A 26,045-nucleotide genomic window follows, 5' to 3' on the forward strand; every position below is an offset into this window, starting at 1 on the left:
GGTCTTAAAAGAATTGAGTTTAGTTGCCGTACGAATATAGGTTGGTAGTTTGTTGTAGATACTGGGGGCTACGAATGACAATTATCTTTTTTAAAATCCAGTACGGGGTTTTGGTGTGAACAGTGGATTTAATGCAGAATGGCGGGTGACATAATACATAGATTTGTAGCAAGACCATTCAAGTAATAGGGTGCTAAGTCATTTAGAATTTATACTGATAGTTAATTCTACTGTCAATGCTTTGCCATCTGAGACTATTTAGTAGAGTTTCTTTGGTAGTTGTGTTGTCCGCGTTAAGAATTGGTCTTGCATATCTGTTCTGGGTGCGTTGCAGTTTTATCAAGACCGTTATGTTACATTTTCCCCAAACCACCAAACAATAGTCTATGTGGAGTAGAATAAACAAGTAATACAGCTGCGCAAGGATTTTCTCTGTTAAAAATGATATTCATCCTCTTAATGCATGCTATTGCTCTATTTATCTTTCTGATTGTATTCGATATATGTAATGACCAGTTTAGACTCTGGTCAAGAGTAATACCAAGGTAGTTAGTATGCGTTACATTCTCGAGGTAATCTTCCACGTGGGAAATTCTGAGAATCTGATTTTTTACTTTACGTTTGGTACCAAATACCATTAATTTTGTTTTGTTAGCATTTATTTCCATTATCCATCTAAAGAAAAGAGCAATGAAGGAAGAAGGCCTAGAAAAGAAAGGAGAGACTACAAAATCGTGATTATTGAATATATAAGGATATTATTCTTAATAAACACATTAGTATTACAGGGTGTATCGAAAAAAAGGAAACCAAATTTGATCAATAATAATTTCAAAAATATAACTGTGGCAATAGTTGGGTTTATATCAACAGATAGATCAACTCATCACCTTTCTTATGATAGCACTCTTAGCTCGTCACGCTCATGCATCACTGAACACCATTGTTCTGAAAAAGTGTTACAAAATTTCAAGTGGTTCACTCTCACGCATCTTTCATTTTCAAAATTAAACTTTTTTTAGGATAAAGACAAAATGATGAAACATATCAACAATTATTCATTTCCAAACTTTGTTTATTTTTCTTCACTTCTTGATCATTTCTTTTTTTGAATGTCTGTAACAAATAAGAATAAATCTTTGAACTCTTCAAGCTAATGCTGATGAAATGAGAAAGAAAACGTGAGTGTGATGAAACCAGATTTTTTGCTTAGGCTCCAAGTCCCTCGATGTGTCCCCCTACTCTCTCCAAACAAAGCTGACACCTACGCTGGATCCCATTCATGACATGTCTCACTTGTTCAGGGTTTGCCCTCAATCTGTCCACCTCAATTTGAATTCTCTCCCTTAGTTCTTGAAGGGTACCGGGTGGTGTGACGAAGACTCTGTCCTTCAAGTATCCCCAAAGGAAAAAGTCGCAGGGTGTCAAGTCAGGTGATCTTGGGGGCCATTCCACTGCTTGGTGCATCGCAATCACTCGCTGATGGAAGAGCTCCCTGAGTCGATCTGTAACTGCTCCAAGTCGATGAGCTGGAGCTCCATCTTGAGCCCACCAGAGATAGCGGAACATTCCATTTTCTTGTCTTGGGAAATTGTTCTCCAACTGTGGGACAACTTGCTCGTTGATCATGCGGAGGTAGGTTTGACCATTAACGTTTGCATCGAAGAAGAATGGGCCTAACACTGCGCCGTTTCCACAAAGACCAACCCATACCGTAACCTTCTCTCTGCTGCACCTCTTCTCAAAGTTGAAGGCAGGAGGATGCCGAGACGGAGCGTAGTGGACGTTGTTCTTCCTATTTGCCCCTTCGTTGAGTGCGAATGCTGCTTCATCACCAATAACCAGGTTCCTGATGAATCTTTGGTCTCTGTTGCAACGCTGCAGAATCCACTGAGAGAAATCACGTCTTCTGTTCAGATCTGCCGGCATAAGTTCATGACGAACATGTAGCCGATATGGATGGAGATTAAGATCAAGCCTTGTGATCCTGTTAAAAGAAGCCTGTGTGAGCCCAACTCCATTTCTGCGAGCACTTGTCTGATGAGGATGGCGTTCCAGTTGCTGACGGACAGCCTCAATGTTTTCCTCTGTCCTTGCTGACTTTCTTCTTCCTGATCTTCCTTTGTTCAGATTATGGTTCGTTCCTTCTGCTTCATACTTGCGCACATTAAGCCAAATTGTCTTCTTGGTAGGGGGGTCCCTATCCGGAAACATTAAATGAAATGCTTCTTGAGTCTGGAGATAACTCCTTGTCTCATGATACTTTTTTACCAAGAAAGATCTCTGTGCAGTTGTGAGTTGCACCATGTTGGAAATCATGGAGTAGGAGCCTTGTTTAGTTAAATAAATAGACATTTCTAATTCATTCACCAAATTCAAAAGTCATTGGAATGCTTAACTGAAATCATTTGAATTGCTAATCATTTTGGTGCACATTCAAAGAAGCCACTCAATAGGCAATGAAAGTGAACCACCGTGTCTTTTGTATAAATATTTCAAAAGGATGGTATTCAGTGAAGCGTGGACCCTGAAAAGTTAGGTGTCATTGAAAAGGGAAAGAGTTGTAGTTTTTAGTGATATGACTATTATAATAACAAAATCCATATTTTTCAAATTATACTCGATCATACTTGGGTTTCCTTTTATTTGATACACCCTGTATAGATTCATATTCTCTACAGCTATGCAGTTCTCAAATCTGGAAATGCATGTTTCTGTATGAATTCATCAGTTGATGAACTTGGATCCAGTCATGACACCTCATCATGTGACCAGTCATGTGACTCCTCTCCATCTCAGTCATGTGGTGGAGATAGACTGGTATCAGTTTATGATGTTAATGATCTACCTTTGGCACTGGATGATGTTCAGATTGAAGAGCTTCAGAGTCAGACTGGTATGTTTCAATCCTTTCCTTTTCAATACTTATGACATACACACTGATTCCAACATACTCAAATACAAAGGGTTCAATCCTGCTTGCTTTAAGAGCTAGCTATCAACTATATTTATTTCAGCCAGTCAAAATATATACTACAATTTTTATGAATTTAGAAAATATGTTTACTATCACTCCTTATGGATCAAGTTAGAGAGTTGAATGTGAGTTCAGGGGCCCGTCTTACAAAGAGTTGCGATCGATCCAATTAATCGCAACTATGGAAAGCCAGCAAAGTCAACATATTAAATACATGTTTGCTCAAAGAAAATTATAGAAATGAACGATATTTCCATAAATTCATTGATTTCTTGACATTTTGGTGTGTTCTTTTTTGTTTACAAAGGACATTTTGCAAATTTCCTGTGAAAAATTATGACACTGATGGATTTCCATAGAGTTACGATTGATTGGATCAATCATAACTCTTTGTAAGATGGGGCACTGAATCAGATTTAGATTCAGTTTATTGCTCAATGGCAGATAAATAAAATTTCACATTGTTAGTATCAAACATAACATGAAGATGATGAAAATTAAGAGAAATATAAAGTGAAAAGAAGTATAAATCCCTGGCTAAATTATCTTAAGTGATAAGATACAACCTCTTATCATTCTTTATCATCCGAATTATAAGTTTTAAGGTGCATTCTTTACCCTCTTTCTACCAAAGACTTCCCTGCATTTGAACCTGTGACCTTCACACTCACCAACCCAGCCACCTGGAACCAAACTGACAACCAGACGGTGACCATCGACATCAGCTTCGGTGATGAATATCCATTTCACTATGAGGGGCCTTGGCAGGAGGGAATGATGCTCCAACATGTATTCAGGTAAAACAAGCATCGGGCGTTGATGATAAATTACACGAATAATATGTACTACATTGGTACAAAGCATTTTATAGATATAATCAAGTGCTAATAGTAGCAATTTCAATACTACATGTATTTCTTTTTTTGTGATTGCATGGTGGGGATTCCTTTGGACCTTAATTTTCACACTTATGCTGTTTGGATGCACTCTGAATCATATCAAACTTTGAAATAGATGAGTTGTCTATTATTTTAATTAATTCATAAAATTGCTTGATTAATGTGATAATTGTGTTTGTTTTATGTATTGTAAAGTGTATTGAGAATTAAAATACACCAGCTATTACTAAAGACATTGAATAGATTTGAATTTAAATGTTCATCATTAGCAAACATTTTCACTCTGAGAAACATTCCATGTTTGTGGCAATTGGTCATTTACTTTTGATACCAATCATGTTGCAATTGCCATGCACAAAATACACTCTTTTCAGGGAGCCAGGTCCACATGCTATACACCTCAGACTAGTCCAAGTGGGACCAGGATCTGATTGGATCCTACCCGTGTCGGTCCACATTCCCGTCAGCGATATCGCCATCACCTGTCCCATCCGTAACCCAGGGATGCAGAGCTATGACTGTGACATCACTGTTGCCATGGGAACAAGCATGCAACTGTCGGCCTTTTTCCAGGTGGATTCGGTGTTGGATAGTTTCAATGTGTCAGGTGACGAGAAAACAGCAGCTTGGAAAATTGTTCAGGCATGTGCTAATGCATGGCATGCCTTAATGCATGGCATGCCCTAATGCATGCTCAAGGATGATTAGAATTTACTTGTGACACAAACAGGGGAATGAACATAGCAAGTCGTGATCTTTGAAAGACAACTATTAAAATTCAGTCATGCATGAGAGTTCTTGTTTGGATATATGTCAAGTCTGTTTTACTCAGAGCAAACAGAAAACTATTTTGCAGTTGGGCTGCAAGTTATCGTCAGTGTTTTGTGGAGAAATGTTATTGATTTCTTTCAAGAAAACTTAAATATTTAGCAGAAATATATAATGATGCACATACATGTACTAATTAATGTATTATCAGCAAAAAATCCTTTCTCCCTTAAGGGGCTTACCTTTTCACAATTTCTCGTACGATCATTTGCGATCATTTTGTCACAATATAGGTTACACATAATCGCAACGGTTGTAAGCAGTCGCATCGCGAAATGTGAAAGGAACTTAACCCTCTTAATTGATATGATTGATGTTATATTCTATATGAGAGCTTATCATTGATCGATTGCTGTCAATCATATATAGATTAAACAAGATCTTTGTGGTTATGTATCAAAGGAGAAAGGAAAACAGTTTACAATAATTGATTGATCTCATGTATTTCTCATGTACAAATGTGATTAGATCAACAAGGAAGCATGTTGCTGCAATACTTGTATTAGAAAACAGCTGAAATATTTTCATGAATGTTTATTGCTTGATTTATTGATTCTTTCATTTTAGATTCTCAAATTGAGTATGTTGGAGTGGACCATGTCGCTCCTGGTGACTCTGCTATGAAGAGATCACAATTTACATCTTTATCTGCTACTCAGTCCTTTGGGGAGGTGTTGAAACCTTTACCTATGGATGAACGCTACTTAAAGGCCAAGGATCCTGTCCTCAAAGATGGCTTATTGGTTGGGATTGATCTTGATGTAGAGGTTTCTGGCAATGTCTCCTTGGAGGTAGGTTGAAAGTCCTTTATGATATGAACAGATAGAATAAAATCACACAAACGAAACACTGAAATTACATCAAAATCGGACTAGGAATTACATAGTTGAGAAATGTATATTTTAAGTTTTGCATTATGTAGCGAAATATTTTTTTGCATATCTTCATGAAACTGATGATATCATCTCTTCCTTTTGACACCCCAAAACTACTGATTTAATGTGTAAAACAGTCATTACATCAACTTCGTTTTGTGCGAATCAAAACATGTTTATGAATATATTTATGAAAGAATGAATTTTTTATGATTTCTTGCAATAAAAAAGGAAAGTGGGGAAAATGACGTCCCAATTTATATCAGTCATCACTGCATATATCTTACTGGATCTGCCCTTGCCATATGTTTCAGTTCATTTCTTTGTAAATTGACATTCACATTGTAATGTAATAATGACAAAATGACACCTGTTTATGGTATAAAGGTAAGTTCTACCTGGTTGCAAAAGCCTTCACAACAAAGTTTGGATACATTCTCCAGGTAAATTCACTTGCAGGATACTCAGTGAAGAAGTTTGAAAAAGGAAAACAAATTAAACCATGTAACATATCATTCATCTAATGCTCACAAATGTATAGAGTTGGACAGAGGTGCATATGATGCATTTGCAAACACATGGATTCATACAGATTTTTTGAGAAGTATTTTTGATAAAGTGCTTTAGTGCTTTGATGAAGGAATCATGATGTTGAATTCACACAGGTCTTTCGCCCTCTTGCTGATGAGAGTTCCACTCAGTGTGAAAACAATACAAAGCCTGCTGAAGCAGTATTGCCAGTATCAACAAGCTACAGCTGTCAGAATCAAGGTGGTTTCAGCTTCACCAAGAGAAGATGCATTAATCCCACTCCTGACACAGTTCCACCAACTCTACTGACCACCTACCAACTTGTGGCTAGTATTAATGTGACCCTTCCAATTGTTGGAAGATATTTTGTGCCTCTGAATGAGTTGGACAGGGTGAAAGTCCGCAGAGGAGACATCCTTGCTCTGGTCTCCAAGACGGCTTTGGTTGTCAGGCGATCAACCGCAGTGGACCAAGAACTGTCTTTGGACAATGGCAGGCTCACAGGGGAAGGCGTCTTAGAGTACGATGGCGTCACATCCGTGCCAGGAGAACATCAATGGAGGGCTTTGGTGGTTCTACCATCTCGTATCTGGGTCAGGAACACCAATGTAGGAATGTGGGATACCTCCCTGGTGAATGTCACCTTCACCAACCCTGTAGGAGAGAAGTTCAAGTCCGTTCTGGCTCCTACACCATACCCAGGGATAGAAATTGTCACTCCACCGTATGGTGAGCTCTGAATTAATACTACCATCTTGACCTATTCTGCCTTTTACTTCATTGTTTTTGTGTGAGGCTTAATGATGTAAATTCATCAGACAATTTGGTTTCTGTTGTGCAGTTGAACTTGTGTGTCCATTTGTACAGAATTAATGCAAATTTGTAACAGCCTTTTTAAAAGCATTTATTAATTTTGAATTGTTCTTGGTATTCTGCAGGTGTTCCGCACTCCACTCCAATCTCTTCTAACCCTCTTGTTAGTTGCCTTTCAGTCTACCTCTTCCCCTTACACCACATGTTTTCCCTTCTAGTCCAACGTGTAACATTTTTTGTTCTTTTAGTATGGGTCCTTGCTACTTTTTTTCTATCTCCTGATGATAATAGCCACTTCCTGTGATTGGCTGGATTTTTTTTATATCACAGGCTTGGTAGGTGATGAAATCCTTGTTGAAGCCATCTTTGAGACTCAGCTGGATAAGTTTACCTGGAACTTTGGTGATGGCGAAGAAGTCCTGATGAACCTATGCAACATAGTGCACCATACCTGGTCCGAACCTGGGCTGTACAATGTCACTGTAGAAGGGGAGACAGTCCATGGTTCTGGTATTTTGACGGTAAGTTGTTTGACGAAAGTTGTTTGTACTATCTACAGTTCAAGGGCATCATAATATTACTAATCATTTGGTCTTATTGCCAGTTAGCTCATTGTCATTTTGTCTAATTTTCAGTGAGGCCATATCCACCTGGTTTACATGTTCAGATGAAGAGTTCATGAACCAAGTATTCATTTGATAAAGTGAAAAATAATAAGTTGACAAAACTGAAATGGTCCAGCTGGGAATAAAAGGGGAATCAGACCAAGTTGGTTATAGACCACATGAAGTGCATATACCAAATGGCAATAAGACCATATAGATAATACACCATATGATTTTTACCTGTGAGTTAAAAGACTATTTTAGAAGTAGCAAAATTGTTTGTAGACATAGGCCCGTATTCTGAAGTCCGGTTTAATTTAGGCCATGGTCTAACTGCTGAATTATGTAAAGCCAAAAATGTCAACAATTTGTTTACATTATATGCTTCCAATGTTGACTGTGCTCATTCTTCATGCTTTATTGATGAAGACAACTGTTTTAGTTACTACTTTCAGACAGTTCTGAATTATTTGAGTGTCAGTTGTGATGATAAATTGAACCTGTATCTTTAGAGATTTGGGGCATAACTGGTTATCCATAGATAAACCGCAATTTTATACCAGAGGTTCAATTGAACCTAGTTTAAGAATCTGGGCCCATGTGAATATAAACCAAAATGATCATCTCCAGGGGACTCCTTTCATGAATGTCATTTTATCTTCATTTTTCAGACAACCTTCCTTGTGACCCATAATCCTCCATTGCCCAACATCACACTAAACGACACAGGGTCAACTCAAGAAGTTAAGGATGGTGTCCTCAAAGTATCAGGAGATATGTCTTTGTCTTGGTACGTCTACTATGAAGGTTAGTCGAATCATCAATCAATTTTGATTTGTTTTGGAATGCAAAGCTAATCTTGAATCACTCCTTATGATTTTTTTTTTCGTTTTCTCTGGCAAAGGAAAGCAAATTTGAATAAACACTCCTGGGGGTGTTTCACAAAGATTTAAGTATGACTTAGAGTCGCACTTAAATGCCGGGTTGCATACGGTATGAAAGGCTTGACTGCATTGGTCAGATTGTCTCAAGAGGACGCGCACTAATGCCTTTCTATCAATAAGATCGCGCGTTGCATATCTTGTATGCGTTGGCATTTAACTGCGACTTAAGTCATACTTAAATCTTTGTGAAACACACCCATGATGTTCTTTCCATTTGTTTACAGCTCCCAATGTCTCCTATGAAGTTGTTTTAGGGAATTCTTCAGAGGTTTCCTTGATCGTTTTGGAAGGCTCACCTGAGGATACCGTTGTATCCGCTTCTATTGGGACCTGTGATCTTGCTGACATCATGCTCAAACATGAAAGTAAGTGTATAAATATGCATGGCATTAAGATGTCCTTCGTGTTCCTTTGGACTGGTAAGGTGGCACTAATTTCTGTATCTGCATTCACATTCTGCATGGCAGTAATGAATCTTGTAGCTAAAGAGCTTTATTGTCCCTTTCTCTTTGCCAAGAGCCTGGCAAGAAAGTTGCAGGTGCTGTGATATAACCCAATCATGAGTATGAACCCATTTAGCCACCATTTTGGCTCCATTGACTTGTGTTGTATAAAGGTTTATCAAATTAAAATCAGAATGGCAAACTACAAGACTTTTAATGATCAGTACCCTCAGTATTTAATATAAATGAAATTCTACAGTAATGCTTCATTTTAATTTCATAGAAATAAAATTGAGTTACAGGCCAAATTAATGTTTTAAGCGACAATGCGTAGAACCCTCTAAAAAGAAACTTTCAATGCATAATCCATTTTATTACACCTTTTTAGCTGCTATTCATGAATTCATCTTTACTTTTTCAGATTGGGAAGCCACATTAAGTCTTTTTTCATCATCATCCTGCATCTTACCGCTTTTCATAGTATCCCAGAATGCATTTGGAAATGACACTCAATCGCTAGACTTACATATCCTTGAGGCTATCACAGAAAGACCAATAATCAACATCACTGCCAACTTCAGTGAAGCAGGTGAAGATACGTTTGTTGCGCATGATGAAGAAGTGATCGTCGACATTGAGATTGTAAATGGGCGTGGCATCATTGTGGATATCTTTCTAAATGACACCAACATAACAAGTACCTGTATCAGTTGGGATGTGGTTGATCGCAGAGCCAGTTGTGTTGTAGACATGGTGGACTTGGAAGCTGGATACTACAACCTCAAAGTGGAAGTGAGCAATGAATTTTCTCCAGTGTATAATTCATCAGTTGATTTCACCATTCAGATGAGAATCACCAATTTGAGGGTCCAGGTCGATAACCTGATTGAAACCGAGGTTGATACGCCGATTTGTCTCTTTGCTGATCAGGGAAGTTCTGTAACATATGTCATCCAAATCTCTGATGGGACAAACCTGACAGGGACTACCGATCGTTTGCCTACCAACTCATCATGCCAGACAGAAGTACACCAGTTTATGATCCCTGGGGACATTGCCTTGGTTGTTACAGCCCAGAATGAGGTCAGCCAGGATAGTGTCATTGTGGAGGTGGTTGTAATGGCTCCAGTCTATACCCTGACCATCAATGTCCAAGAGCAGGTCAATCTAAATGTTTCTCAAATGGGATATGCCGTGGTAACGATAGGTTATACCGGTAGTCCTGCTCTGCAACCAGTGGAGGTAAAACTGAATGTTACTCTGATCAATACAGCTGACAATTCAGTACACAATCTTGAATTTGAAGTGACAGAAGGAAGTTCTTATCCTGTAAGTTTCCACCTTCCATTCTTTTCAAGTGGGATATTTGTGTATGAGTATTTCTTATTCAACAATGTGAGCTTGGTAACGTCGACAGGTGAAATTACTGCTGGTTCTCGGATCCAGAATGCAACATTCAATGTCGACAGTCTGACAGTATGGTCTGGTGAGATAGTCAATTTTACCGTATCCCTTTTAGCTGGAACTAATGTGACCTACATGATTGATTTCGGGGATGGTTCTGTCATCCAGTCTAGCATTATCACCAATAGTCTTGAGATGGTGTTCAGCCATACATTCTCAGCATGTCAGACCGAAAACTTTGATGTTGTTCTTGGAGTAACGAATGATATAAGCATGGCTGAAGATACAATCACCCTGACTGTTATTCCTTCAAAGTTTTCAGTTGTCAATGAAGGGCCCTTTGCTATTTCTGCCCCTCCACACCATATTGTCCAAGTACCATTCTTTCTCTTTCATGCCAAAAACTTCTCTGTGCCTGATGATGTTGTGTACATCGCAGACTTTGATGATGGAGTTGGTGAGAGGGCTCTTGATATAACCTTTGAAAACTCCCCTTCTTTGGACACCAGCACTGCCACCCATCTTGCTACAGTCTCAAAATCATTCACTTCTCCTGGAGCATTTTTGGTCACCTTCCTATTCAACAATTCCCAATTCTTTCAGGAATGTGAGATTCCAGTTGATGTATATGAAGAAGTGTCTAATCCAAGGGTTCATGTTTTCTTTAACTATGGGGATGTCACTGACAAATCTATGGATGAGAATGCGTTCGGAACTGACATCGACCACATTCCTCTTGATGCTTCAGTTGTTGTAGAAGCCCTTACAACAGGAGGTACAAATCTACTCTATGAATGGTCATTCGGGACTGAAGATGATTCTACACTGTTTGAACTTCAGCCTAGTTATTGGAAAGGAGATTCTCATCGCAATGCTTGGAAGTTTAGAAGCCCAGGCTCACACATGGTCTCGGTGAACATTTCCAATGCTGTAAGTTGGGAAGTGTCGTCATTGACAGTGGTTGCTCAGTCCAAAGTTTCTGGTCTTTCCATCGAAGGACCAGGTATCGAAGTTGGCAATAAATCATTGATGTTCACACTGCATTTCTCAAGTCTACCTACAGAAGCTTGTATCTTTGTGGACTTTGAAGATCAGTCATCAAAACCATCATATTTGGCTGTAGCTGGGGATTCCAGCTGTGCCACCATGGATTCCCGCTTGGTGAATACCCTTGATGACAGACCACTACAAGTTCTTGATCTGACCCAAATGTGGAATGATGGCACAACATCTATTGATGTGTTTAATGAGTTTGGTACTACAGGGGTATTCTCCATTAAGGTCCTTGTTCAAAATATTGTATCACAAGCTCGAACGTCCATAGAGCAAGTTATCAGAAGTCAGGGATGCTTTCCTCCAGTGATTACATTTGGACATACTGGTGAACTTTCCATCCTTGTGTCTCAAAGACTTGGTGTCAAGACAACAATCTCACTCAACTGTACATCATCAAATCTAGTGTACTACATGTGGCAGGTTTACTTTATTTTGGACAATGGCACTCTAGAAGAAGTGGCACTTCCTTCATCCATTGACTCTGAGGGCGCAACGCTGTCAAAGATTGTATTCCCGGCCCGTACGTTCTCTCCTGGTAATCATGTGATATCTGTGACTGTATCAATTCAGGATGAGCCTGGTTTGGCAACCGTTGCCACTGTGAATGCATCAATTGCTGCAAGTGACCTTGTGGCAATGATCATTGGGGGTGATAAGCGCATTGTGTCGTATCAAGTCGGTGAATCCATGTCGTATCAGGATCTCTATGTGGATGGTTCCTTGTCCTTTGACCCTGACAAGGAATCACAGGATCATTCTGGATGGACTTTCACCTGGCAGTGCAGAAGGAAAAGCTATACCTATGCCAATGGTACCATCATCGAAGATCTCGAGACCTTTCAGGTTTGGAATCAAGACTTTTCCATGCTCTTGTCTGACAGTGTGGTCAACCCTGACTTTGAGAAGGAAGCATTTGATGTTGGAGGATGCTTTGGACGTCATGGAGGACCTCCTAATGCACCTTTACCAGGAGGTGAGTCAGAGGGTCTCTGTTTATGATTACTATTTTTTTCAATACTCTTTTATTTAAAGCTACCATAATGCTTCGAGAAAATATAGTAGCTAACTTTTTCTGAGTCATTCAATTCTCAATGTCCTCATGCAAAATATAATGTATTAAGATCTATTTAGTACTGTAACTCTTTGCTCGCTTTGTCCGATTAGAGTCATACACAGCAGACTGCCAAGTTCGACTCGAGTCACATTCTATTCACAATACACACAGAGTGCATTAAGTTGTTTGTACATACACAATAGAGATGGGCATCACATTTTACAGTTTACACACAAAGCTTTCCTTTACCATAAACCAATCAAAGCTATTGTGAGATGAATTAGTGTAGTACAGGCTAAATCCCTCTTTGGGTCGCACATTGAAATTAATATGGCACTGGAGTGAATCTGTCCATGGCGGGCAAAGAATTAAAATGTACATAACATAATATTCGTATTACCCTTCTCAAATCTTAAAGCTGAATAGCAAGTTAGATGGTGGAACATCTTACTTATTGTAAGTCTTTAGTAGGACTTCGCTGCGATCAAATCTTCCACCTTCCTTTCATGAGTGACCATGCCTTGATAAGGAATGAGTTTATATGTATCATATATCAAGTGAACATCCTACTATTTTTTCCACTTCTAGGACTTTTGTCGGAGCGTTCTGATGTTGTTGCCATGGATACACGTTATCTGTACCCAAACATGGTGTATGAGATGAAGCTTCATGTGTCTGATGGTTTTAGAAATGCCACTGCTCTACAAACCATCTATGTTAAAAATGGCTCCGTTCCTGATGTCTCTCTCGAGTATGTATCTCTGATTGTGTTGTTTTCTAATTCCTTTTTATTCACATCCATTTAAAAGGTACAATAATACAGCATACAATATATAAACAATAAAATAATAAGAACAAAGAGAATCAATATGACAAAAGAAAAGGGTAAAACCAAAATCTAGTGGATGTAGGGGATTGGCAAAGGCCAAAGACCTATCGAGGCCATCCCCCTTGTTCTGTGCAATGGAAAGTTATGAATCAAAATCCCAAATTACTATTAATAAAAAAACCCAAATTGTTTTGACGGAACAATTGCCTTCAGTGTGGTTCATAGTCAAACCTCATCCTTTAAGCCACAATGCTTTTACACACCATTATGGGATCCTTGTAGTTTTCAGTATCATTAATCTCACTCAAAGAGGTGATGTAATGATATGATTATAACACACTTCATATTCAGTTTCTTATAATAAAATTGTGTTCTGGATCTAACTCAATGATTGGCAGAAATCATTTATTCAATTTCAGCCAACATGCAAATAGACCATTACTGGTACTAATGACTGGTATTGACCGGCCATAGATTTGAAATGTAAAATTACATGGATCCATATCAATATCTTATCCAAACACATTGTTTTCTTGGGCATCAGAATAATTGCCCACATTATTTACATTTGAAACATTTCAAATGCCCTCAGCTTTGACACGTTAGAGGCAATTGTATATGTAGCTTGTTTGTTTTATTCTCATTAATACCTTTGAGGATGTCTGAATAGAAATATTTGTTATTCTTATTATCCATCACAGATGCGAGGCGAACTGCCAAAGGAAAGTCAACCCTCAGAATAAATGGGTTATTAGAGTAATCCAATCTTCTACCTTTGTTGATGAAATCATATACTACAAGTAAGTCCTTAAAAATATAATCCAAGTTCTAGTTTTGATGAGGATAAGCTTGTAGGTTTGGTGCCATTATTTGACACTCTGATTTACTTGACAGCAATGTGCTTGTATTGGAATTAACCCATTGCCTCCTCAAACTAGATGGTCACTGTACTAAACCTATTCCTATCACATGATTTCAAAAGTCAACAGGTTAACCCATTGCCTCCTCAAACTAGATGGTCACTGTACTAAACCGATTCCTATCACATGATTTCAAAAGTCAACAGGTTAACCCATTGCCTACTCAAATTGGATGGTCATGGTACTAAACCTATGGCAATCACATGATTTCAGAAGTCAACCAGGTTAATAAAGCTTGATAAAGGCTTTACAGAAGAAGTGAGATTGAATGGAGATTCAATTTCTTACCAAACAGCAAAAGTGCTGGGTCAGATCCAGGATTTCAAAAGAAAGGGGAGGGATGCTTTTAGGTGTCCTCAGATAAAGATAATATCAATATGAATTATAAAAGAAAAATAGAGGGGTGCATACCTCTTTCCCCTCACATGAATCCCTCACTGATCAAATCCTGTATGATTGTGAAATCCCCTCCAAAATAATTCGATTTATAGTGTACCACCTTACATCTGTTTCTATTCTGGATTCCATATAATACACAATGTTCTAGTTATTGGTACTATATGACTTCAATGGAACCTTTACCGGTTCATGTGCACATATTTTCATACTCTCTTTTGTATGATTTTGAATGTGTTGTTTGGTACTCCATGTCATTCTAATCTGAGAATTGAGGTGTCTCTAGTCCACGGTCTCCATGATTTTCATTTTTCATGAAAAACTGAAAATAACGTTAACAAATGTATATTTTCAATTCAAGATGGGAGCTGTCAGAATACCGAAGCAATGTAAAGCACAGAATATCACCAGATGCATGGCTACCTCATTCTTCACTGTCAAACCACACCACCACATCATCCAATTATCTCTTGGCCATAGAGAGTGGATTCTTTGAGGAAGGCAGACAGTATGAGATAGATCTCGTGGCTTCCTACTCTCCCTCATTTAGTACAACAGGTAAGGCTTGTTTCAACATGTCTCCAGTGTTTGAAATCCATGAGCTAACATCAATTTAATGCAGTCATTTTCATTCTAGCGATTAAAACAGTTAAATTTCCAAAATGCCAACCCTCTCACTGTAAAACAACACCATTGATGAAAATCACAAAATATTTTAAGTGTCAAATATGACTTATGATATTCATTTTTGTGACAATTTGGAATGATATTCTAAGTTGGACTTTGATGACTTATTTCTGACATTGCTATCATCTTTCAGCGGATATGGCCATGACCCTTGACATTGATATGGCTCCCTACGGTGGTTCCTGCTCTATCTCTCCTCTGGAAGGCACGGTGGCGGTGACTAAGTTCTCATTTACCTGTCAGGATTGGATGGTGGTGGACGATGATTGTCTTCCCCTGCGCTATGCTGTCAGGTCAAAGGTCAGGGGAGTGGAAGAGACAGTGTCGTTGAGCACACAGGATACCAACAATGTGTGGTCCCTGATTTACTCTGGTGAGTTGACTTGTTACGTTGATAATGCTGATGATGGTGGTGGTGGTGGTGATGATGATGACAGTGATGATGATGATGATGATGGTGGTGGTGGCGGTGGTTGTGGTGATGATGATGATGGTGGTGGTGGTAGTGATGATGATGATGATGGTGATGATGATGATGAAAAGGAGGAAGGGTGATAGCGATAATTACAAGAGGATGATTATTGTGATAAGGATGATGATGGCGATATCTATAGTGATAAGGAAAAAGTTGCATTGATGGTCAATTACATCATCATCATCATTTTCATCATTCTTACCATCATCATTATGATGATCTTCTTTATCATCATTTTCCCATTGAAAACACAGTTCAGTAATATGATACCATTTCCAATTTAATTAAAATGTTGCATATGCAAAGAGGGGTGCAGTTATACAGTAAGATTATACATGTAGCAAAGATCCTGGCAAAATGTTCACAACTTTCTTTTCTGTAGGTATTTACATGATATGAGTGGATTGATAAAATGTGTCATCTAAAACTCCAGCAAAGTGAAATTACAGAATAATAAGAAAGTAGGCTAGAGCTAAACTATGCATATGCTTTTTTGATTTTCGGAAAGTTGACTTACACATGTATGTATTCACATTTTGACTGATTTTTACATTCGTGTAGATACGGAACCATCCTCTTCGGACTTGTTACTTGCTGCTGGGTTATCTCAATATGATTACATTGTTGATATCAAAGTTCAGATTAGTGACATCTTCGGAACATATGCTGTGGATTCCAATATGGAAATAAGGGTGAGGTTTATATTTATAATCAGTATGATTTAATACACGATTATTATTATTTCATTAGGCATTTTCAGACATCTAGAATGATACCACAGTGTGTAGACTTCCATCAAAAGGATACAATGAATGAAAACATCTAAATGGAGAGGGTACCATAATATTCTTTCATGGGTCAGTGAGAGGAGCAGTTATGAAGTGTATCCATTACCATGGCCTTGGATTATTTAAAGTTCTTTTATATCTAATTGAACAGTTTGAATTTAATTGTGTATGGGGAAGAAATGAGTTAAAATATAATATTAAACAATTAAACAAATGATTTAAAGTAGTAAATCTGCTGCAGTTAAATGCTTAAAATCATGCATGGATATAACTTCTGAGATGTTGCTTAGACCCCCAAAAAATAAATATAAAAATAAATGAATACATCTTAATTCAAGTTTTGGATTGATTTTCTGCTCTGTATCCCAGGTGCATCCATTTAACAAGAGCTCGTCTGTTGATCTGGCAGAGACCCTCACTGATCTGACCAACGCGATGGTCTCTGAGGCATCTACTGGATACAATCAACAGTCTACAAGCTATGCTATGGTCATCTCTGATATGCTTAACACAGGTAAGGGTCACTAGTCTACAAGCTATGCTATGGTCATCTCTGATATGCTTAACACAGGTAAGGGTCACTAGTCTACAAGCTATGCTATGGTCATCTCTGATATGCTTAACACAGGTAAGGGTCACTAGTCTACAAGCTATGCTATGGTCATCTCTGATATGCTTAACACAGGTAAGGGTCACTAGTCTACAAGCTATGCTATGGTCATCTCTGATATGCTTAACACAGGTAAGGGTCACTAGTCTACAAGCTATGCTATGGTCATCTCTGATATGCTTAACACAGGTAAGGGTCACTAGTCTACAAGCTATGCTATGGTCATCTCTGATATGCTTAACACAGGTAAGGGTCACTAGTCTACAAGCTATGCTATGGTCATCTCTGATATGCTTAACACAGGTAAGGGTCACTAGTCTACAAGCTATGCTATGGTCATCTCTGATATGCTTAACACAGGTAAGGGTCACTAGTCTACAAGCTCTGCTATGGTCATCTCTGATATGCTTAATACAGGTAAGGGTCACTATTCTACAAGCTATGCTATGGTCATCTCTGATATGCTTAACACAGGTAAGGGTCACTAGTCCACAAGCTATGCTATGGTCATCTCTGATATGCTTAACACAGGTAAGGGTCACTAGTCTACAAGCTATGCTATGGTCATCTCTGATATGCTTAACACAGGTAAGGGTCACTAGTCTACAAGCTATGCTATGGTCATCTCTGATATGCTTAACACAGGTAAGGGTCACTAGTCTACAAGCTATGCGATGGTCATCTCTGATATGCTTAACACAGGTAACAGCCATTGGTCTAGCCCTGTTGATCTATCAATACATGTATATTCAGATTCAGGGAAATATATTTATTCCATTTTCTAGAGTGAAGTTATTATGATTGGAAATATTCAGATGCCTCCCCATTTCACCATGGGGTTTTGGTTAAGATTAACAAGTGCATTACCAAAGGATGTACAAATATCCCAAAAATGGTTAGAAGGCAGTTCCTTCTTGTTACATTATGTGCCTTATGAGACTTGTAAACATGATATGTTCCAGGTGCACATAGGTACTACTTTTTTGACATCTAATATGCTGCTCTGTGACCATGGATGTACCTTGGGAAGGTTTCACTGAAACACCTTGTCAGTGATTTTTACTGACTAGTTTGTTCAAAGCCAATCAGATGCAAGGATTTCACTAGTGATTAGAAATTATTATTATTTACTTGATGAAATACTCTCCAGTTTGGTGTATTTATATCGTTTGCCATCTTGTATCTTTACAGATTCATCATCAGGATCTAGCCAGCATGATGGGTCACCATCAAACACCGGTCTGAATTCAGAAATCAAGATGGGAGTAAGTAGTCAGAATAGTATTTCCATGCAATAACCCAAGTTAACTCTGAACCAATTGAGGGGGTCAATTTGAACCCCCCCCCCCACCAAAATCATAATTGCTGCCAGTTATCATAGAGATGAGTCTCTAGTTGTCCATGTTAAGGCTTTGGTTTAGGCCTTGTTTATGATTTGAATGCAAACTTGTTCTGGTTGAGTTCCAAGCCTACATTCATTGCATGTTATAACCACCATTCCTGCATTATGAGATACAAAAACAATGAAGTTGCACAAAAGTAAGAATATTGGAGGGAAAGAACAAGAAGTATGTAAAAGAAAACAGGTAAGGGGGGGGGGGGGTTTAAAAGGGAAGGGATTCCTACAGTAAGATTATAATACTGTCTTGGCGCATACAATATCAGATACATTTTTTTTTTCTTTTTTCTTTCTGGTATTTTCTTTAACATTGTATCTTTCATGAAATAAGATCCTCTTGAAGAAGGCTAGTGGTGTTGGGTAAACTTATTTACTTCATGTCTTGTTCTTTGTTCAGATAAGGGAACGGATGGTGACAATTCTAGGTGGCTCATCCTCAATCTCTGTTGATGATGTGGACCGCATCTCATCAGTACTTGGTCTAGCTACTGACGTTCCAAGTGAAGTCTCCACCTTGGCACAAGTAAGGAGAAGATAGAGAAAATTCTAGAAAAGGGAAGAAGAGGAAGAAGGGGCAGGATGACTAGATTAATCATGTATTGGGTTCCATTGAAGTGGTAATGAGTTAGGTGGTAATGGTAATGGTTGAGGTGATGGTAAGGATAGTTGTGCTAGTGGTGGTTGTGGTGGTGATGATGATGATGAAGAAGATGATGACGATGATGACGATGATGACAATGATGATGATGAGGATGATGAGAATGTTGATGATGATGATGATGACGATGATGATGATGACGATGATGATGATGAAGATGATGGTGATGATGACGATGAGGATGATGAGATTATGATGACGATGATGATTATGATGTCGATGATGATGATGACGATGATGATAATGATGATGATGATGATGATGATGATGGTGATGATGATGATGATAGTGATGATGATGATTATGATGACGATAATGAGGATCATGATGATGATGATCATGATTATGATTAGGATGGTGGTAGTTGTGACAGTAGTGATGATGAGATGATGATTGTTGTGATGTAGGGAAACAATGATAGTGGTGGTGGTGATGATGATGCATTAATCTAATTTCTTTTTCATCATTTATTAGGATGGGGCTCTGGGAGCAACAGAGAAATTAACAAATACATTGGTTGGTATTCAAGAAGAAGATCAAACGGCTGTTGAGAGACTTCAACTCTCTGCTTCTTTACTTCTCAAAGTCTGTGGTAAGACTTTCTTTTTGACAAGTAGGGAAGGAAAGGAATGTAGAGAGTTATACCTCTTGTGCGCTTTGCTCTGTAACCTGTCAAATTCCATTGCTTAACTTTACCAGCGTGCATTCGTCACATCTCCGGTGAACACAGAAGCATATCCTTTCCTGGTGAATTCATGGTGTTCAAATGCAAGCTGGGGTATACCAGATTTCAGGACACGGCAGTGTTAATGTCATACAATAACTTCTGACAATGTACATGTACTGGATATGTCAATTCTGTATCAATGTTATCTTTCAGGTACTTTCATTCTGATTAATCTTACATGATTGTATACCATATTTTCCTTTCTTTACTTCAGATAATGTTGTTGATGCCGCCATAGAGAAAATGGACTATTCTGAGAATGATCAGGATTCCGTCACTGTCCTAAGGGTGAGTTGACTATGTATTCTAGTATCCTGCTTCATGGAATTGTCATCAATAGCATATTAAATGCTATTGAAACCCTGCTATTTGGTCGGCTAATACCAAATATTGCTATACATGTATTTCCCTGATTTAGTATTTCATTTTTACAAATTTTAGGAAATGGGACCTTATTATAGGCCCCTGTTTAATAAGATTGTTACAATGGAAAGTAGGCAGACATTGTTACAAGCTATTGAAATCCTTTCTTCTGATTGGCTGATACCATATTTATCAGATATTTTTATAATTGGGATACATGGGCTTATATTTTAGCTTGTTATCAATGGAAAATAACAAGTTTAATCATATAACTAGAGAAATCCTGCCACTTGAACAACTGATAGCCAACCTGTTATTTTTTTGTAGCCTTTCGATCAACGAAGGCTTATTGAATGCAAGTCAATGGAATCAATGCAAGTTACGTCTTAAGTATATCTTTCATAAAGTCTGTAAAGGCTATTAATTTACTATTGGTTGTATTTCAATGCAGTTCATCTCTTATTTAACCCCTGTATGGGGCAATTCTACTCTTTTCTTTTTTCTTTGGAAATAGAACTCTGCAGTAGAGAACACCCTAGTCAGGTCTGTATCTGTTGTGGATAAGGTCTCAGAGGTCCTTAGCAACAATGTGATTGAAGGGGAGGGTCCGGTTACCATAGATGCAGGAAACATCAGGGTCAGAGTTCAGAAAACTGAGAGCAAAGACGTAGAAGGTAAAGAACAGTATTACGACACGACATGAATATTCTGACTCTTCATCTGAGATTGTATTTTTGAGCTTTTTTTTACGAAATAATCCTCTGTATTTTTGATCATAAAGATTTGTAAGTTGCAGACACACCAAACAATAGGGTACTGTTGAGAATGAGCAAGGTTTCATTTTCTGATAGTTACCTTTAGTAACAAAGACAAGTGACTCTGAGCCAGCCAGTCATTTTTGTCTGCACAGAATGAAACACAAACACTTGCACATGATAGTCACATAGGTCATGAAAATCACAATGTTCAATAATGTGACGTTAAAGTCCATCTGCCTCCTATATTTCATCCAAAATAAATTTAGTTTTTGTTGAATCAAAGAAAATATACTGAATAAAGAAAGAAAGGCTTTTACCATATTTGCTTTTTCTTCTAATATATTATATGTTAAAAGAAATTTGATTGATTTTGGATCATTTATTTACTTTATTTCAGTGAGATTCACTACTTTATTTTCTCTGTTCTACTATCTCAGGTAACTTTGAAGTGGAGCCAGGATGTAATCTTGATTTTCCATCTGCTCAAAGCATGTTTGATGTTGATGCTACGTCAGGTGGAATTCAGTTTAAGGTACTACCCTGTCCTGTTCAAATATGTATTATGGGCATTGACATATGTTTCTTATCCAGTATGCTTTGAGTTTGGATACCATACAATGTTGACAAAAATTTTCAAGTGAGGTGAAAATTCCAAATTGTTCATTTTTCATCTGTATATAACAAATAGAGAACTGCATTGTATAGCCAAATTAATGTTGAATAGATGGCTGTAACCATGTAACTTTAAAATCGTGTTATTTTGTGTGCCATATTTTGCTGCTTCTCCCCATACAGGCAGTGATGTATCAACCCAACATGCGACCCTATGCCAGAGGAGCAGCGGAAATCAACAGCAAGACAGTCTCCTTCCAGTTTATTGATACCTCCTCCAAAGATGTGATTGAGGTCAAGAATACAATTAAACCTATCACCATCACCATCCCTCGTATAAATCAACCTTCCATTACATTAGATAATGAGACTGTGACCTCGTTCAGTCAGACGTATGGAGTAGGGGGACCCATTGCTCTTCATACTATTGGTAAGTGAAGCCTGGCGCTCACTACGTGATCTGTAGCAATCTTATTTTCTAAGATATTGTAATAGCTTATGGAATGAACACTATAATCTAAGTATGAAATTGTAATGATCAAAGATCCAAATTGTGGTATTCATACTAATAATAATGATAATAATAATACTCAATATTTATAACCCGCTTTTCCCAAATGGCCCAAAGCGCTCACAATTTCAATTGACATATTTATACGAACAAAAATCAGAGTGATATACTATTATAATGAAGGCAATTGCCTAGAACAAGAGAGTTTTACTGAAATGAAAATTTTAGTCTATTTTAAGCATTCCTGTACGAATGAAAGCAGATTCAGTTCCAAGTTGTAATGGCATCATCATTGGCTCTGCTGCAACCAAGTTTGACTTTTCTCCAATTGCATTTTGATTACATATGTTTTTTTTCTACAATTTGATTTTGTCAGTATCCAGACTGTTTTACCATATCTTTTATACAATAAACAAAACTGAATTTAATTTCATTGCACTAAAATATTTTAGGTAAGAAGTAACACCTTCATTTTCTGTTTTGTTTGACCTCAGATATCCCAGATTCAAATGGAGTAGAGTTTGAGGTGAGATGTATGGGTTTCACTGGAATGGAATCAAACTATACCTACAACTGTACTCTAATTGTTATGATAACAACCACTGGTCTGCCAGAAATAGGTATTTATTCAAACTGTTTTTTACTGTGCATTGTCATCTGCATGTATTGTATAAAAGGGATTTTATTTGATCTAGGCAAGATTTGAAGAGCTGTGAAGTGATGAGCTTCACTTAGTTTGTTTTTATTAATTTAGGGCAAGGACTCATTGGAATACTGAAATTAAAGTGTTTGTGTGGAGGGGTGATAGTAAATAGTGCATAGTAAAATATTTTATCTGGAGGGGTAGATCTGAGCAGTGAAATGAAATAGAGGGTGGTATGAAGGGGGAAATGTAGTGGGTAGGTGGTGATTTGAATTGAAAAAAAATGTAATAAAGGTGATCATTTGAAGAGTAAAAAAGGCAGTAAGAGCTAATAGTGGTCTAAACATTAAAAATATAATGTTGTGTTATTGATATTAAAGTATCTAAAAGAATTAGAAAAAATGACTGATTGTTCAGAGATGAATGAGAATACAGCAAAAGTTTGACATAAAGATGGAGCTTTATGTGAAAAAAGAAAAAGAACAGGATAAAATCATTCATAGAAGTAATAAAGACAATTTTAGAAAATGGACATTAAGTTTGTTGGGTAATTATACCCTAAAACAAGAACCTAGTGACACTAGTTATTATATTAATTGCAATAGGAAGCAATGCTTGGAACTGTACCTTAGTCCAGACTGTAAGCCTGTCAGACTACCCACTATATAACAGCTCTCTGGTGGATCCTTGGAATAAAAGTGATTTCATATCGGTGGAAGGAAACACAAGATGCTTCATTGATAATAATGAAATGAATGAGTAAGTGCTATTCACAAGGAACCATATTTATAAAGGGTCATTCATTCTTTGTGCACGTTTTATTATGGGAAGTACTTGGATTATACAAAGTGTGTTGATGTTGACAGCTCGTAACTCACAATGGGATCTGAACTATTTTCTCAATGAAATTTCATAAATAACCATTTTGAACATTCAATGCTCATTGTTTGTCTCACCTGCATAGCAGAGTGAGACTATAGGCGCCGCTTTTCCGACGGCGACGGCGGCGTCAACATCAAATCATAACCTAAGGTTAAGTTTTTGAAATGACATCATAACTTAAAAAGTATATAGACCTAGTTCATGAAACTTGGCCATAAGGTTAATCAAGTATTACTGAACATCCTATTAGAGTTTCATGTCACATGACCTAGGTTAAAGGTCATTTAGGGTCAATGAACTTAGACCATGTTGGGGGAATCAACATCAAAATCTTAACCTGAGGTTAAGTTTTTGAAATGTCATCATAACTTAGAAAATATATGGACTTAGTTCATTAAACTTGGACATAAGGTTAATCAAGTATCACCAAACATCCTGCATGAGTTTCACGTCACATGACCAAGGTCAAAGGTCATTTAGGGTCAATGAACTTTGGCCGATTTGGGGGTATCTGTTGAATTACAATCAAAACTTTAAAAGTTTTTGGATCTGATTCATGAAACTTGGACATAATAGTAATCAAGTATCACTGAACATCCTGTGCAAGTTTCAGGTCACATGATCAAGGTCAAAGGTCATTTAGGTTCAATGAACTTTGGCCGAATTGGGGGTATTTGTTGAATTACCATCATAACTTTAAAAGTATGTTGGTCTAGTTCATAAAACTTGGACATAAGAGTAATCAAGTATCACTGAACATCCTGTGCGTATTTTAGGTCACATGACCAAGGTCAAAGGTCAATGAACTTTGGCCATAATGGGGGTATCTGTTGAATTACCATCATAACTTTGCAAGTTTATTGATCTGACTTTTGAAACTTGGACATAAGAGTAATCAAGTATCACTGAATATCCTGTGCAAGTTTCCGGTCACATGATCAAGGTCAAAGGTCATGTGAGGTCAATGAACTTTGGCCACATTGGGGGTATTTGTTGAATTACCATCCTATCTCTGTAAAGTGTATTGGTCTACTTCATAAAACGTGGAAATAAGAGTAACCAAGTATCACTGAACATCTTGTGCGAGTTGTAGTAGTTTTCAAAGTCAGCACTGCTGCGATGTTGAATCGCGTGATGCAGGTGAGACGGCCAGAGGCATTCCACTTGTCTTTCTTCTCAATTTTATCTCATCGTTGGATTGCTGTTGACATTATAAATTGAAAGCATTAAACCTTTTTTTTATTAAATACCTAAGTTAATCATAGATTTACAATTTCAAGACGGATTAATACTATACTTACGCTGTTGACATTATCTTCCTGCAGTCTGTGTCTAACTGTAAAAAACATCAAAAGAAAGATATGGTTTAATGTGATGCCTTGAGAGGCAATAGACCTTGTTGAAATGTTTTTTTTTCTCTCTGTTTAGATTGCTCATCAACGGGACATACACATCAATAAACGTTGGAGTGAGAGAGCTAGCTAGTGAAGCCGAGTGGAATGAGACCTATGTCCGGACACCCAATGCAACATTTGAATTCAAACATTATTCCTTCAGTCCTACCTTACATAGCTGTTCCTACATCAAGGAAAGAGAGAGTGAATCCCCATGGAAGAAAGATGGGTGTCAGGTCAGTAATATATTCTTGTCTGATTGTAAATTTCCCTGTTCTTGGTTAAACCGCTCCTGGTCAAAACCAACCCAACAAGAGATCCAACAGCAATGATAATGATTAATGAAAGATACCATATACTTTTAAAAATGCTTTGAGAAGGTGCATAGGGAAGAGAGAAAAAAGAGGGAGAGAAGGAAGGAGGGAAGTGTCTTTCAAGGGTGATGTTGAGACAACCTCAACTTCATGTTGCTCTTAAAAGAAATTAAGGAGTTTGCAGTTTTGAAACCTTGTGGTGGCGAATCCCATTAAGTTGGTCCTGCATAATCAAAAGCTTGTTCCCCTGTTCCCCTGTGATTGATTAGAAAATGGAACATGAAGAAGACCATAATTTGAGAATCTTGTTATTACATTATTGCCCATGTGTTGTTTCCTCCTAGGTGAGTCCGTCCAGTAATGCAACCCACACCACCTGTCTATGCAACCATCTAACCATGTTTGGTGCTGGGTTCCAGATACCAATGAATAGGATCGACCTCTCTCAGTCAGCCTTCACCAAGCTTCACGAGAACCCAGTGGTCTTTGCCTTCATGACATGTTGTCTCTGTATCTACCTGATTGTACTCCTCTGGGCTAGGAAAGCTGACAAGAGAGATCTACTCAAGGTACATTAAATCTAATGTTAATTTCATAGTGTGTTTTGTAGACATGTATATGTGACTTTGTAGATAACTGGGGTGCCAAAT

General features: G+C 37.8%; 1 protein-coding gene across 1 annotated transcript in view; it reads left to right on the plus strand.

Moving 5' to 3' along the window:
- LOC121423216 (polycystic kidney disease and receptor for egg jelly-related protein-like) overlaps positions 1-26,045 on the plus strand; it is a 42,038-nt gene that overhangs the window by 3,358 nt on the left and 12,635 nt on the right. The window contains exons 4-29 of the mRNA XM_041618537.1: positions 2,682-2,896; positions 3,612-3,774; positions 4,251-4,483; positions 5,272-5,495; positions 6,245-6,839; positions 7,254-7,444; positions 8,200-8,335; positions 8,697-8,837; positions 9,337-12,348; positions 13,018-13,180; positions 13,960-14,058; positions 14,936-15,132; positions 15,395-15,634; positions 16,298-16,428; positions 16,894-17,038; positions 18,326-18,399; positions 18,931-19,056; positions 19,666-19,783; positions 20,133-20,206; positions 20,796-20,955; positions 21,477-21,571; positions 21,835-22,081; positions 22,657-22,782; positions 23,411-23,564; positions 25,116-25,317; positions 25,740-25,964. Coding sequence (XP_041474471.1) covers positions 2,682-2,896; positions 3,612-3,774; positions 4,251-4,483; positions 5,272-5,495; positions 6,245-6,839; positions 7,254-7,444; positions 8,200-8,335; positions 8,697-8,837; positions 9,337-12,348; positions 13,018-13,180; positions 13,960-14,058; positions 14,936-15,132; positions 15,395-15,634; positions 16,298-16,428; positions 16,894-17,038; positions 18,326-18,399; positions 18,931-19,056; positions 19,666-19,783; positions 20,133-20,206; positions 20,796-20,955; positions 21,477-21,571; positions 21,835-22,081; positions 22,657-22,782; positions 23,411-23,564; positions 25,116-25,317; positions 25,740-25,964 — 7,486 coding nt within the window. The remainder of the gene's footprint in view (positions 1-2,681; positions 2,897-3,611; positions 3,775-4,250; positions 4,484-5,271; positions 5,496-6,244; positions 6,840-7,253; positions 7,445-8,199; positions 8,336-8,696; positions 8,838-9,336; positions 12,349-13,017; positions 13,181-13,959; positions 14,059-14,935; positions 15,133-15,394; positions 15,635-16,297; positions 16,429-16,893; positions 17,039-18,325; positions 18,400-18,930; positions 19,057-19,665; positions 19,784-20,132; positions 20,207-20,795; positions 20,956-21,476; positions 21,572-21,834; positions 22,082-22,656; positions 22,783-23,410; positions 23,565-25,115; positions 25,318-25,739; positions 25,965-26,045) is intronic.

Source organism: Lytechinus variegatus, chromosome 10, assembly GCF_018143015.1.
Source record: "Lytechinus variegatus isolate NC3 chromosome 10, Lvar_3.0, whole genome shotgun sequence".
Taxonomy (NCBI): Eukaryota; Metazoa; Echinodermata; class Echinoidea; order Temnopleuroida; family Toxopneustidae; genus Lytechinus; species Lytechinus variegatus.